This window comes from Rattus rattus, chromosome 7, assembly GCF_011064425.1.
Source record: "Rattus rattus isolate New Zealand chromosome 7, Rrattus_CSIRO_v1, whole genome shotgun sequence".
NCBI classification, from domain to species: Eukaryota; Metazoa; Chordata; class Mammalia; order Rodentia; family Muridae; genus Rattus; species Rattus rattus.
In genome coordinates this window covers 70841841-70858320 of record NC_046160.1, presented here as the reverse complement: position 1 = coordinate 70858320, position 16480 = coordinate 70841841, and the positions used below count along the sequence as shown (strand labels likewise).

The window sequence follows — 16480 nt, the reverse complement described above, 5'->3', positions numbered from 1 at the left end:
GGCATATTTTTGCATAACTTTTTTTCTTTGTGGTCAAAATTCAAATCTGGAGCAAGTAACAAAACTAAAACGTCCAGGGGCATCTTCTGATGAAAATGGTAGGTAGGCCTTTTTTGTTCTTTTCTTAAGCTGAGAAACTGGAAATGCTCAGCTAGCTCCCCTTCCCACAGGCAGAGCCATCATCCCGTTTTATAATTCAACCTGCAAACAGCTTAGGCAGCTGATGTGGAAAGCATGTTTGCTCTGTGCTAAGAACCCTTGTGTGACACTATGGTGACTCCCCTGACACTCTGAAGGGAATTGCACATGGCTCTTACTCAGCAGGCTGAGAATTCACAATTCCTTTGTAGCATCAATTTCTTCCTAGAGATCAGTATTTGGCTAAGAGGCAGGAAAGACTCTGTTGGCTTTCTATGTTTTCCTTTCCTCTTCCTGTCAATATTACTCAAAGAGGCAGATGCTGTTTTCAAAGACAACTCTAAAAATCTATCAAGTGAATTATCCTATCATAAACTCTGATATTTTGAAACCCTATAAAATTTAAATGAGAAGAAATCATGTAATTTTAAGCAACTGATTTATTTTTTAAGAAAAAGATGAACAGAAGGTTCTAAAGAGCTGAGATAAGTTTTCTTGAAAATACGTGCAAATGTCTTTAAAAATAGTTGTTATGTCCATCTGTCTGATTTATTCATCATATAGTAGTAGTCCATGAGGAAATTTGAATAATATTGCTGTAAATCTGCCTTACAGGACAAAGGATCATATGATATGATAATGATAACATTATTTGAATGTAAAACTCAGACCTCTGAGAGCCTCCCCTGACTGTCATGATGGTCATCACATAAGTTCATAAAGCTTTGGCATGCTAACTTGAACAAAGTTATTTTTTAAAAAATATTTTGCTTAGTGCCACAAGAAGTATATGTCTATAGAGAGAAAATAAAATGTTTTATACATCATCAATGTGTTGCAAATCTTCAGGATCATAAAAGAATCATTTACTAGAATAGTATGTCTTCTCTTTAGTAAACAGAGATAGGAAGTGGTCTTTAGAAAAACTATTAAAAGACATTTTAATTACATTTTCTGTGCTCTTTTTTTTCTTTTTTCTTGGATTTTTTTAAAATTCACATTTCAAATGTTATCCCCCTTCCTGGTTTCCCGTCCATAAATTCCCTATCCCATCTCCCCTCCCTCTTCTTTACACCCAACTACCCACCCCTTCCCACCTCCCTGCCCTGACATTCCCTTGCACTGGGGGGTCCAGCCTTGACAGGACCAAGGGCTTCTCCTCCCACTGATGCCCAACAAGGCCATCCCTTCTACATATGCAGCTGGAACCATGGGTCTGTCCATGTATAGTCTTTGGATGGTGGTCTCTGGGCGCTCTGGTTGGTTGGTATTGTTGTTCTTAGGGAGTTGCAAACCCCTTCAGCTCCTTCTGATATAGCTGTCTCCTGAGAGGCTCTCCAGCATGACAAATACAGAGGCAGATGCTAGCAGGCAACCATTGAACTGAGACTGGGGTCCCCATTGAAGGAGTTAGAGAAAGGATTGAAGTTTCTGTGCTCTTAAACTGCTTCGTTCCTTATACCTCTCCACAGCTTCTATCTATATAACCTACCTATCAAAAACAATCTAAATGATGTGGTATTCATCAAATCTACACATATTTATAAATAGGAGTACATGTATTCAAAAATTCAGAAATACAGCAGGTTTTACCCACTCCCACCTCCCAATGGCTTTTCATTACTGAAGCTTTTTATTTTTAAAAATATTTATATTTATTTAGCTGTATGTTATTTGGGTGTGTGTGCCACACCCGTTCAGGTAACTGCCAAGTTCAGGAGAGGGTGCTCAGATCTCATGGAGCTAGAATTATTGGTGGTTTTGAGCAGCCCAATATGGGTCCTGGGATCTAAATTCAGGTCTTCTGGAAGAGCATCAAATGCTCTTAACTACTAAATCACTCACCTGCCTTTGAAAAATCAGTTTATGACTATTGGGCCAAGAACTATTTTTGGATAATGAGGTTCAACATTCATTAAATTTAATTTTGTAAGTATTTATATTTCATATTAAACATGATAATTCCATACAACTTTTCTTCCCAGAAATACTTTTAACCTTTAAAAAAATTCAGACAATATTAAATTTTTATAACCCAAAGAAAATAAAAATATAAAACTTAAATTCTATAATTAACAATATTATATGATATCTCTTCAATATTTTTGAAGATATTGGATCTTAAATGAAATTAAACTTGATAGGAGTTTAATTTGGTTGGTTAGCACATGAATTATAATCTGGTCATCAGATCCCAGCACCCTGGGGAGCTGAAGATGTGTGCTGCCAGTAAGTGGGCAGAATCAACAGTGAAGGTCCTCTTTTTCTGTAAATGCACCAACTGGGGAAAAGACTTTATATCCAGAGTCCGAATCAATCAGAGCCCATGTGAAACTGCACCACGTGCTTCTGACCTGGCCAACCCGCCCTTATTTCATTGTTCTTATGCCCTTTTGTTGGTGAGCACTTGCAGAATGCCTACTTTACAGATAACATCTGTCAAGATTTTGGAGATGATGTATGAAGATGGTGTCTGTGTCTTGGGAATCTTCAGAGAGGTTATCACAGAAAATTCAAACTTCTATAACACTGAAATGACTAAAACTGCTAATAAAGGCACAGATTAAGAATGATGAAAATAGCTGGGGGTGGAGGGGCACTCGTAGCAGTGGGGCACACCTTTCATCCCAGCACTGGGGAAGCAGAGGCAAGAAGATCTCCAAATTTGAGGCCAGCTTGGTCTACAGCGCAAGTTCCAGGACAGCCAGGGCCACACAGAGAAACCCTGTCTCAACCACCCCCAAAAACAACAACAAAACCCAAAACAAAACAAAAAACTGAATGAAAACAATGATGAAATAGAAAAAAAACCTAAGGATTTATTTTACATGTGTGAGAGTTTTGCCTCCATGCATGTCTGCGTGCCATGTGTGTGCTCGCTGAAGCAGAGGTTAGAGTTACAGGTGGTTGAGAACTGCTGCGTGTACTTGAGGAAGGAAAGGAGTTTTATGGCTATTGCCACGGTCTGGATCAAGGAATGAGGAGGGGTTGAAGTATTAAGGGCAGGGTAGAGGGAATCAGGAGACTCAGGCAGTGGTAGAAATTGGACCTAAAGGAATGCAAAGGGCAAAAAGAGGAAAAGCAGGAGCACTGGGGAAACTGCTGAAGTCCATCAACTGACATGGGGAACCAAGGAGAGTGGGCAAGACCTGACTGGCAGGACAGAAGACAGAGTTCTGGGGACACGGGGTGAACCTTAGGAGAGAGCCGAGCACTGACACTGACCCCCGGAAGTTATCTGAGTGGCAGTGGGTGAAGTTATATAAATGCATGTGTTTCTGGTAAAGTTCAGAGCTAATCTTTAAATAAACCATTATTTAAAGCAGATATATTTTTCAGAAGAAGAAGAGTAGAAACAGATATAGTAGTATCAGAAAAAGAAATTGGAGTATACAACCCTGTTCCAATGACATTAGGGAGGAATAGTATGGTATTAAAGAAAAAAAGAGTTCAAATACTACAAATATGCTAAGAATTGACTGTTTCGTAAATGTAGTGCTTACTAATATTAATAAGTCCTAGAATAATATTATATGATCATATAGCCATATGTCAGTATTTCTAAGGTTTTAAACATTCAATTGGTAATCTTACTCAGATGCATCATATAGAATTTTAGGACTTAGGTGGCCTAAGGACTTACATGTTTAAACCATATATAGTCTAGTCACATAAACACATACATACCAATAATGATATTGGGAGTATATCGTTCACTCAAGATCTTCTAATGTACCTTTAATGCCCCCATACTATAATAATAAAGAGACTAGAGAGATTTTTCTTTCTAGGAAGATAAAGACAACTTTGTAGAGAAGATGCAATTGAACTGGTCTTATTACATTGATGAATGTGATATTGTTAATAATGTAGTGTTTAGAATATTTCTAATAGTTCTGCACTCAGTATTTATATGTTATACAAATTATTCTTTACAAGAAGTCAGTCTGTGAAGCCAGATTTACTGTCTAACCTGATCTAGGAACTTTTCTTACAGGATAAAAAATGTGCCCCAAGTTCCCTTGGCAATTAGTAGGAAAGCAGGAATTGAAATCCAGAACTGTTTGACTTGAGCACTGACCCCATTTTTCTATGTGAGTGCTGGCCTGACTCTCACAGAATAAGCAGAGTTCTCCAGCCTGGCAGGGAGGCCAAAGGCTCTAAGTAGCGAGGTCAACATTTGCAGAGGCATTTAGACTTGAAAAGGCAGAGCACTTCTAAGGGACAGAGCAGTAGGGAGAGAGATAACAAGAGGAATACTAGGAGCATACATGTTCCAGAGCCTTGCATGTCTATTTCATCGAGCTCCTACCACATTTCTGGGGAAGGCGTCACTATGAATATTAGCGTGAAGTTTCAGAATAAACTCCAAGTGCATAGCTAAACATTTTTAATCCAAAGTCTAAGTATTCAAATCATCATGTTATATTAATCATATACGCACATCTTTATCTTTATCATCATTGTTTATCAGTTATATAAGAACAGGGTTAAAGTGTGCCATGGACTTTGGAATAGGGAATTCCTTTTAATCGTGTAGAGAACTCTTTCGTCCCCTTGCCCACAATGTAGTGACTCGCAGAGGAATAGACAGGGAAACGCACAGACTGCTGTTCACATGGCCACGGTGAAGATGCAGACTACCTCACTGTGGCTAACAAAGTAAATAGAAAACGTAAAAGAAAGCCAATAATAGTTCACCTAGGTCTTCTTGGAAACCAGAGAAAAGCTGTGAGAAGTCATTTCGACACTTAGCTTGTATATATGACAGGTTGTATTTAAACCGAGCCCTAGCTTTGTAACATTCCACTAAAAAGATTTTGTTTGAGGTTAAGTGTGCAAAATCAAGATGATAAAAGTTTGTAAAATACCTAAAATTACCCAATTCACTAATTACCTGAGACATGATCTTTTCACACCCTGGTATACAAAAGATCTTCCTTTTAAAACACAATAATGCTAACTGGCTAGGTAAGTATGGAACCTCCAACATTTTTTGAAAACTAACTAGTCTCAAGGAACCATTATTTTAGGGAATTTTAGTCATATAGCAATGAAGTGTTTACACACGAACTTTGAAATTTAAAATTATTTGTAGATTGTACAAACAGAAGTAACAATACAATTTATATATCACAGCGTTCTTGGTTTGTTAATGCACGTTGCACATAACTCAATGTATAGTTTCAGACTGAATTTGTACCCGATCTTAGAACAGATAATGAGCAGGACTTAATCAAAGTTTCAAGGTACATTGGTAGTAAAGAATAAAGGGTGCAACCCCTGAATTGTTCCAAAATGGCTTTGCCTAGATTCACCCCAGTCTGGGCTACCAATTTAAGTATAGTTGCAGAGCTGCTGGGGAAATGACTGAGACGACTTATTTCACCTAGGAAGTAAAAGGGAGTAACACTCCTCGGCATACAACTTAATATTGAAATATTGGGAAAAAACATGAAGGAAAGAAACTGTGTTGGCAACTAGAGGCAATAAAGTTTGTGAATGCTGATGTGATGCTGTTAATCACACAAAAGAAGGTTAGGACGACAAGCCGTATTCCATAAAGCTTCCTCAGAAAATGCTGCTACAATGTTCACGCTCCATAAATTAATAACGGACATCTTTCCTTGGGAAATTGTTAACATTCTGTGCACTGTTGTAAGGACTGACTGATTATGCAGCTTTGCTTAAATTTTAATAAAAATGCAAAGAACTGTCAAAATAAACAAATATAATTATGCACTTGGAAAGCTGCACCACATACTTCTAAAGAACAACACAAGAAAATTAATTTCTCTGTACTGGGTTCAGTGCAGCTAGAGGCCTCAGGGAACAAGGTCACAGAAGATCTCAACTCCAGAAACCTGACAGGGAGGCTCAGTGAGCCCAGATGCTGGTAACTTGACTGCCCCTCCCCTTTGCAAATAACACTGTGGAAGGATTTAGGCAACACAGTCTCCATGAACTGGGCAGAGGCAGTTAGTATAAACAACCTGTCCCAAATAGTGATAGTGACGATAAGGGCCAAGCAAGTAATTTTTTATATCAAAAAAGGATGTGAAATGTAAGCTAAAAAAGTTCATTTTGGTTCCTTTTTCCTTAGAGCATTAGTAAGTATACAGACAAGAAAATAATACGTGTATTGTTGAGTTTTCCAGGGAAACTTCTTGTCGTTTCTTTTTTCTAATGTTTCATGCCTAACATCAGGGCTGGGTCATTTACTCACTTCTGAACCTTTTCACTGGCTGCTCGGGAGGCCTCCACGGCACACCGAAGCTGTAGCTCCATGTTTGCGTGCTCAGTGAGAGCCTGCTGAAGTTGGGTGGCCAGTTCTTCATTCTGCTGCTGAGTGATGGAGACCACGCTCTCTCGGTTTTTTAAGGCATCTTCATAGATACTAAGGGCGTGGTTAAACTGATCCTTCAAGGTTTCTTCTTGAGATAATGATTTGTGCAAACTGAGAAAATATAAAAATACAAATACGAATAATGTAGGCTGAAAGGTCAATGATTTGTTTAATAAAAAAAAATCTTCATTTGAAACCCCTCCTCTGAAAATCAGTATACAGTACTTAAAGGCGCAAATGTCAATAACTTTTATAACTTATTATTATAATTGATAATTGTTCTGTAACTCTGCCGCTAGGCCAGAAGCTATGCAGACAACTGATTATCTATGCTATCAAAGCACACAGAAAGATGCTGTAAAATGTTAATTTAATTATGTCAGGGTAAATATTACATTCAATTTTCTTTTGAAGGAATAGCACAGAACTAGAGAAATAAAGTATCTCTAGGTAAATGAAAGTATAATAAGCTGACTGAAAAGACGGGAGGAGAGTGGACGTTGGTGTAGGAGAGCCAGGGCCCAGCCAAGTACTACGTGAGAATGAACGAGCTTCGTGCAAACACCCACCAGCCTTACACACAAACCCTTCCACTTGCCACAGTGGAAGTGTGGATGAGGTAAAAGCACCAGTCAGATGACATGTATCCAGGTACCTATTTTTGTGGTTAATGAATCTTATGATAAATACATCCACTCATTAGGCGGTTGGAGAGAGAGCGTATAAATTAAGATGAAATGGATGCGGAAGAAAATGCAGACAAATAGAATCCTAAAATGCTAAAGGTCAGATCTTTGATATGTCATTACACCCACCACCTGAGGTTATTTTGAAATGGCACCAAGCACCTCACTCAATTAAATAAAGACATTTTGAAAATATAAATATTTAATAAGGGAAATTTAAAATCCACACAGGAGATGTTCTTTTTTTATTAAATAAAATCATTCTGGTATATGAATACAAAGGAAATGTCGACAGAAGTGTTGGAAGTGCAACCACTGAGCTATATAACACAAGTTGATAATATGCATGAAAGCAATATAATTCTTAAAGCCGCAAAAAGCTAGTTGGAGAACTTCCGGTACTGGCCTAATACTCGTCTGATGCTTCATCTAAAACTGTTCAGATGAAAGTGATTATAAATTTCTTCTTTCAAGTTTCAGAAAAGCCTTTATAGTGTCCTCAACGTGGGGTAAGTATCTCATAGAAACTAAGACAGTTAACATATCAAAAGAAATCATTTCAGGATTTAAATTAATCCCCGACAATAGAGACTGTTGCTAAACTCTGGTCAGCTGGTTATCCCGTGTAAAATTAGAATGACGTGCAGATGGATGTGCGATTGGACCCTTTATATCCCAGCTCAAAAAGGCACTCATTATTCAAGTTGCCTCCTAAAGATTCGCCTTCCATCAGGATGTTATCTACAGTATCAAACAGTAGTAGATACAGTGATTTCTTTAAATTACTTTTATCTTTTTATTTTACAGCCCAGTCCTTACCCCACCTCCTGGTCTGCCCTTTCACAGTTCCTCATCCCATTACTCAGTCCCCCTGTTTCCTAGAGGATGTCCCCACCCCCACCTTCACCCCCAGGCCTCCCTACTTCCTGGGGCCTCAAGTCTCTGAAGGGTTCCGAGCTTCTTCTCCCAGAGGATGCTCACCACACCCTGAGGCCAGGCCAGGCCATCTTCTGCTGGTGTAAGTTGCCTGGTTGGTGATGTCAGGGGTCCGGGTCAGTTGAGACTGCTTGTCTTCCTATGGGGTTGCCCTCGTCCTCAGCTTCTTCTAGTCTTTCCCTAATTCACCCACAGGGGTCCCTGAATTCAGTCCAAAGGTTGGGTGTCAGTATCTGGCTCTGTCTCAGTCAGCTGCTTCTTGGGCCTCTGGGAGGAGAGCCATGCTAGGCTCCTGTCTATAAGCACAGCATAGCATCGGTAATAGTGTCAGGCCTTGGAGCTTCCCTTCAAGATCGATCCCAAGTTGAGGTCACTGGACTGCCTTTAACATCCTGCAGTGGCATCTCTGGAAAAAAAATCCCTAAAAATAACAAATATATACCTTAAACTCATTAAACCTGCAAACAACCTTTTTGAATAGCCTTATTTACTGTCTTTGTTTTATGAAATAAAAAACAGAAACAAAGAGAGGCAGGTAATTTAAATAATCCCCCTAGCAGAGACTGCATTTGAACCCACAGCCCCCCTCCTAGCCCTTGTGTTTGAACACTTCCTCCTCTAAACGTAAAGCTTTTCCTGCCCTTGGCATTTGTTTGTACTACCTTCCCTCCATGACAAACTCCCACTCATTGGGGAAGTTTCAGTCTAAACTCCGCTTCCCCACAAACCTTTGAGACTCTCCAAATTTAAATTTTTTATCGTTAGTTCTTTGATAACTTCATCCAAGCAAATAATGCATTCTGGTTACTCTCCCACACCTCTTATCTTCATCTCTTATCAACCTAATTTTCACCTGACTGTGTCTTTCTCAGATGCAAGCCTTTGAATTTGCCTTTGTTTTGTGATCCACTTTGTTTAATCAGCACCTGGTGGGATCTCCTGTGGGCATGCAGTGGAAGGCAAAGACTTCTCTCCTCCTCTCTTCCGTAGGAAACCGTTCAGAGTGGCTTTCGGTCATTCTTGTGCAGATCCCGAGTAGTTACCTGCGTCTGTTGAGAGGTTGTAATTACAAAGGCCCTGTACTGTTCAGATTTTGGCATTTGGCAGTAGAGCATTTTGCAGCCCTTTTCTTAGTCTCTGGCCTTGACATTTGTTCTCCCTCCTCTGCAATGCTCCCTGAACCTAGGAGGGGATGATATTAAATGCCATGTATAGGGCTGAACACTCAGCTGACACCTATTCCTGTACTTGTGTAGCCCTAAATCTCTGTAATCGCCACAGTTCACTGGAAAGAGTTTCTCTGATAAAGGTTGTAGTTATCTATGTGTATAAGCACATGTGCGCACACACGTGTACACACACACACACACACACACAATTTAGAAGGCAGTTTGAGCATATGTCGGTGTAGCTAAACAATAGAATTAAATTTGCTATTAGTGTGAGTGTAAGACTCAGGTAGCCACTATGGAAATCTGTTGGAATTTCTTTAAAAGCTGAAAACGGAACTACCATGTGGTTATTCCTCTACTGGACATATACCCCACCCCCAATTGTTTTTAAAAATTTATTTTGTTAATTTTTTACTTATTTACTTTGCATCCCACTCACTGTCCCCTTCCCACAAGCTTTCCCCCATCCCCCTACCCCTTCTCCTTTGAGTGGGTGTAACCCTCATAATTTATATCACACTACTGAAATACTTATTCATCCATACTTATTGCTACTGTATTCATAAAAACAAGGAAATGCATGAGTCAAGATGCTCATCAATTGATGAATGGATAATGAAAACTGCGGTTCATATACACAATGGATGGGATTGGCAGGTAAGTGGATGAAGCCTGGAGAAAAATTATACTAAGTGAGATAACCAGGCACTTAAAAAAATTCCGTATGTGTGCCTCTGTGAATCTCTCATTTTGTGTATTCAACTTAAAGAGTTTCTATAGATGTCAGAAGTCTAGAAAGAAACTATTGGGAGAAGGATACTTTAAGGAAGAGTAGGAGTAGGTATTATCAATGTAGAGAGCTATAATACTGGAGTGGAGAGGTCTACACAGGGAAAAGGTGGCAGGATAGGAAACACTAGGGGAAGGCTATATGAAAAAGCCACATGGAAGCTACTCTTTTATAATTATTATGACTCTTGCCATTTTTTGTTTGCCCATTTGACTACATGTGAAGACAGTATAGGAGGATACTATGCAGTCAGCTGAGGAAGAAAGAAGGGAGGCATCAATGGACCTTCCTAGTTGTGAACCCTATGAACTACACTATCGACTTGCCAGGTAAGAGGTACCCACTTGTGCAATAGTGGCACACATGTTATGGAGGCAACTAACTGCTCTCTGATTGGATTACAGAACCACTTCCCAGGAAGGAATCTGCACCTGGTATTGGTATTATAAACTCACTCAGAAGCCCTTGACAACAGCTGGAGAGATAGATGGCCCTGTGGTTAAGAGCACTGACTGCTCTTCCAGAGATCCTGAGTTCAATACCCAGCAATCACATTATATGTTCTGATGCCCTCTTCCAGGATGCAAATGTACATGCAGACAGAGCACTCATATGCATAAAATGCATAAATAAGTAAGTAAACAAATAAATAAGTCTTAATCAAAAAACCCACAGCAGACAGAGAAGTCACAGGTCTTAAGGGGAAATTAGAATTTAAATGTTGATGTTTTCTCTGCAAGTGGGTCTCATACCTCTACTCTTGTACTCTTTAAACTCACTGAATGCTTTCCCCTTACTTTGTAGTTTACATCCCACTGACCATATGCTAATACTCCATTATTAACTACAGTTAATTTTACAAACATCAGTGCTGCCCTTCTTGTCTAATAGTGCCTTACTCTACACCAGCACCCCACTGTTTAGCTCTCCTCAGCGAATACTGCTGCATATAATCTCTTTTAAAATGATTTATTTCTAGATTCATTTGTCAGCATGGCAGAAGCATTACCACTTAATGAACCATGGGAATCAACTAAGCTATAGAAAGGAGAAATGACAGAAAACCAGAAGTCATTGAATTACAGAAATTCAAACCATGTGGCCAATGTCTCACAGAATTGTAACTATTTCCTGTTTGCTATGAAGGTAATGAGATACAATAAATACAATTTCAGTTTTGAAATTATATAACCCTAGTGATTTAATGTTCTCAAACATAAAAAAATGAGACTTTAAAACATTACTAAGTAACAGTGATAGTTAATTTCAACAGTCACCTTCTCATGATTTAGAAGTGCTTAGAAGATAAATTTCTGGGTTTGTCTGCAAAGGTATTCTAGGAAAATTTAACAGAGGTGGGAAGACCTACTTTGACGGTGGACAGTTAAGATAAACCCCATTCTCTTCAGTGGCTCCATTCAGCTGATTCACCATTGCAAGAAGAGTAATGCACAATTATTCCACATTCTTAAATTTTAATTTGTAAGATTTTTGACTCATCTCCTGATCACTATATTAAATACAGTGCAGGATCAAGGTAGAAAATGGTGGCATGTAATCAACACTGTGTGTGTGTGTGTGTGTGTACATGGGCTCCCGCGCGCACGTGTGTAAGTGACTTTCTGTGTTTTAGGCTGGCCTAAGAACTTGCTATACAGTCCAGGTTGTTCAGGTTGCAGTCCTCTCAGGCCTGAGATTATAGTCATGTGCTACTAAACCCGACTTAGACCTCCTTTCTGTAATACTTTTTCTCTCTGCTTAGATGTTTCCTGGTTGTCTCCTGTCCACAGCCCTAGGATTTTTCTGGACCCAGATTGCATAGTGCTTCCATTTAAAGCACTTGAGTATGATCAGGCCTACCTACACCCACACAACAGCATGGATTTTCATGCAGTATATGCTCTCCTCAACTTGTCTGCTTCCTGCTTGTCAACCTCAATTGTTGTCACACTCGGGATCAGCTGAGGTACTTGTGCACTTGCACGTATTCATTCTCACCACATTCTGATGCTGCTTTTCTGACATCTTCTCTTTTCTCCATGGTGTCTCAGTCAAGTCCCAAGGGACTCATTTCACTCATCTCTCTCCAGTCCGCACTTAACTCTCAGTTTATGCTTCATTTACCTTGTGATAATTGCTCAGTAAATAGTGTGATCTATAGAAACTGTTTAATTGGATAAATGATTTGGATTTATAATTTAGAGGTAAGGAAATATAGACTAGAATTCTTTTGTTTAAACCTTTGTGGAAATGCATGCATGGCATGTGTGTGTGTATGATGTATGTGTGTGTGTGTTCATTTGTACTGATGCCATGGTATGTTTGTAGAGGTCAGAGGACAACATCAAAGGACTGTCCTCAGTGGAAGCACTTTGTTTGAGTGAGCCTGGGTCCCTGTGTCATTCACCACTGTGTAGGACAGACCAGCTGTGCTCTGCTCCTCAGACTACAGAGGAACGCTGTATGCTCTGCACTGCATCCGGCTTTCTGAGGCTCTGGGAACTCTGACCCAGATCCTGGAGCACGCATAGCTAGTACTTCATCCTCTGAATCACATCCTCAGTGCAACGAGCGCTTCTACCCATGAAATAATTTTGTCCCCAAAAGTCACTTTGCAGTGTCTAAAGAGATTTTTGATTGTTAAAACCATAGCCTCCTTGGAACAATCAGTTAGTGGAAAGGAGGCCAGAATGTTGCTAAACATCGAAGCACAGCTCCTGCCAACAGCTATCCAATCTATTTCCTGGAGGATGCCGAGTGTGATGCAGATGAAGCCATGCAGGCATGCACTGTGCAGAAGACAGAGGGTAAGTTTTAGTCTTGTCCTCTACTGTGTAACCTTTGGAAAATATTTTCCTCTCTGACCTAACTTCTTCAAACATCAAAACAATGAGAAAAATCTCATCCGTTCAACGGGGAATCAAATATGGTGATGTTTAAGGGTAAAAATTCCTAGCGCAAGTCCTGGCCAAGAAAGGCATTCTTACCTGTGAACCTTTTATACGATTTATATCTAGTTGACTTTGTATAGCATATCATGCAATACTCGGCTATTTTGTAAACACTGTGAAAACAAGTGCCTGTTGCTACAGGTTTTTCATGAATTGGGAGAAATAAGCCAGTTTCCTCAACCTTTATTCAGCTACTGATAACATCCTTCAATCACTCTTTTAAAAAAAAAAAGAGGCAGGAGGCCTGGCTTGTTTTACAGAGTAAATAAAGCCAAAGCAAACTATGAAAAACCAAAGTATGTGCTACCTTGTGGAAAGGGAAAGGGAGTGTCTGCCTTTACTGGTTGAGCATTAGTTAACTCACCAAGGCCATCTCATGAAAACTGTGGAGTATTTTACTTATTCTTGAGGAAATTAGCTTGTACTCCAATAGGCTTCCATTCTGAATAACATACAAAGGGAAGAAAATCTATTCAGCATGGCTGAGCTTTTGGACCCGAAGGTTTTCTGAGTAAACAGGCCATCTGATGATATCACTGTTGTTTCCTCTTTGCTACAGATGATTTAATTTAAAGAAACAAATTAAAATTACCTCAGAGAGAATATTTGTTATAGTGTAATATTATATAATTATGTTATAATTTACAAAATCTTACCATTGATATTCTCAACTAGACAAAACAACCCAATGACACAGAATAACTCAACATTATTTAACACCAGTATATATCTAATCCTCACAGATACACATAGCAGCAAGAAGGGCACCCATGATTTCTCAGTGTCCCCAGAACATATAACATGATAAACATTATCCTGGGCCACAAAACAAATTTCAGAAATTAAACAGAATTAAAGCCATGTGGAGTTTATTCTCTAACAAAAATGGAATCAAACCAGAAATTAATATCACTCTAGGGCTCATTTATTTATTATTTAAATTTTTCTTTATTTTTTATTTTAAATGTATGTGTATTTATGCCTGCATGTATGTGAACTACCAAGACATTTGATCCCCTGGCACTGGAGTCATAGATGGTTGTGAGCTGCTAAGGAGGTGCTGAGAATTAAGCCAAAGTTCTCTGGAAGAATAGCCCATGTCTTTACCATTGAACTATATCTCTAGACTTTATATGTTAACAGAAAAACTATCAAACACATGGAAACCACACAGTGTATTTCTAAATAACCTCTGAGGGGAATAGGAATCTCCAAGAGAATTTCAGAAGACAGAGAAGTTAATGAGACATTTGTGGGGCATGGGTAAAGCTGAGAGGAAAAGTTACCACAGTAAATTTGCACATTAGGAAACAGGAAATGGATTAACCCAGCACTCTAGCATTCCTCTTGAAGAACTTAAAACAGTGAAACAAATGCAAAGCAATGTAGAAGCACAGAAGCACGGAAGCACACAGAGCAGAGAAGAAACCTTCCACCATGGCGAGGAGCTGCGTGACTCTCACTACTAATCCTGGATATCTGAAAAGATAAGCGTTCAGTGACAACAAAAACATACACCACGCATAAAAGTGGCAACTCCGAAGAAGTAGGACGTTTCTCTAAGAATATTTGTGTTTCTTTTTTTCCCACTCAATTACTTTGAGAATAGCAAGATCTCCCATCTCTGGAAATTTCAAGTATTTTAGGCAGTGTTTTTAGTCATAGTAATATCATTTAAACTAAATCCAGAATCCATTAATTCAGATTATCCATCTGAAACAGTAGTTCCTTTGTAACTACCACTTTGTCTTCAGGTTGTAGGATTCCACATGTAAACAGTGTATTATTCATTTGGGTCTAGCTTATTTTACCTGTCACAATGTCCTCCACTCATCCATGCTGGCTTCAATAATATGAGAAGCATTTTACAAGTAGAATAATATTCTATTGCATAAGTACACCACATATTTACATATTTTTATCTATCTGCCAACTGACTGTTATTTTTTTTTTTTTTTTTTTTGTTACTTCCATGTTGCTATGAATGCTATAGTGGCTATAAATCACAATCCCACCCACCAACAAGCTCCGAGAATGGGCTCTTGTCCACATCCTTCCGAGCAGTTGAGATCTTTACACTTTCTGGAAATCAACAGCCACACAAGCCATCCTTTACTAACAGAGTTAGCATTTATAGAACATTCTTAGAGCCAGCAGATTACATTATTCCTCTCAATCTTAGCTCAAGCATTTCACTGTAGCAAAACTAAAAGAACAGAAGTTATAAGATAGACTACTACCAAGCCATTGTGGGACTAAACTAAAATTAATACACAAACATGGCTGGACAAATATTTGGAAGTTAGACAACAAAACTCTAAATCATATGGGCCAAAGAAAGTAAAAGATGAAAAACCCACAATTTGCCCAAACTCGTGGGATGCAGAGAGGAGTGACATGGACGCAGACGTCAGAAAGGGCGCTGAGGCGCGAGCCCAGGTAGGCTGGAGAGAAGAGATCGCCGACACGGGCCCAGAGAAGAGCCATGTAAGGAATCTGGTCATCATTTGGGAAAACCAAATGCTCACTGAAAGATTTTAAACAAGGAAATGGGACTTGCTTGAAGATCTGCTGTAGTTATGGAGACTTCTGTAGAGCTAACAGTGTTCCTATTCCTCATTGGATGCCATGCCTCTCTCTCTCACACAGGTAAGCTTTAACTTGTTCTTCTGAATGGGTCAACTTTAGGGTCTCAATCGGATGACATGGGGATATGCTAGAATTCAAATCTAAGAAACAGAATAAAGTTCAGGAACTCATTTTTAGTTACCTGAACCAGAATATCTATGAAGAATTTATTGTTACATATCAGGATTCAGATTTACTAACTCCTCCGGATACTACAGTCTTGCATAAAAGAGGATTTCTTTAGGACCTGGTTAGGGAAGTCTTATATAGAATCGAGCTCTGTGGTTGCCACCTTTGCATGAAATTTCACTTCAAGGCGCTGCAATCTGTTCTGTGCTCAGTGTGCTGTTGAATTCGCTAAACATCAGGATACTTTTCAAGCCTTATCTATCTACCTTTCTGAAGCCAATTCTTTCTGGAAATGCATTCTTTCCCTGCTTTGCAATTCAATTCATTCTGGTTTCTGTTTACTTTCCCAAAGCTTCTCAAGTTTCCTTCTCCTTGCCCTTTGACTGCTGCTGCCTTCTCCTGCAGTCATCTCCTGGCTCCTATCAGTCCACTCTTAGTTCTTCAGTTAATCATCTGTAACACGGCGATTCCTCTCAGGCAGGGCTGGCTGCACTGAGCACCAGGTCTGTACAGCACCTTGAAGATACGGCCAGCTGACTACTCTAAACGTCTACCACACAGTATCTGGGTGTGATCTCATGACCTTACTTCATACCCTTCTCAAATGAACTTTGCTTCCTGCCATTTTCTAAGGCACAGCCATGTTCTCTGTCCTTCATACTCCAAATGGATGTATCATCGTTAACATTTCTCTCTGAAGTTGT

General features: G+C 39.3%; 1 protein-coding gene across 1 annotated transcript in view; it reads right to left on the bottom strand.

Moving 5' to 3' along the window:
• Positions 1-16480, bottom strand: part of Mipol1 (mirror-image polydactyly 1) — a 292380-nt gene that overhangs the window by 36962 nt on the left and 238938 nt on the right. The window contains exon 10 of the mRNA XM_032907776.1: positions 6365-6595. Within this exon, the coding sequence (XP_032763667.1) occupies positions 6365-6595 (231 nt within the window). The remainder of the gene's footprint in view (positions 1-6364; positions 6596-16480) is intronic.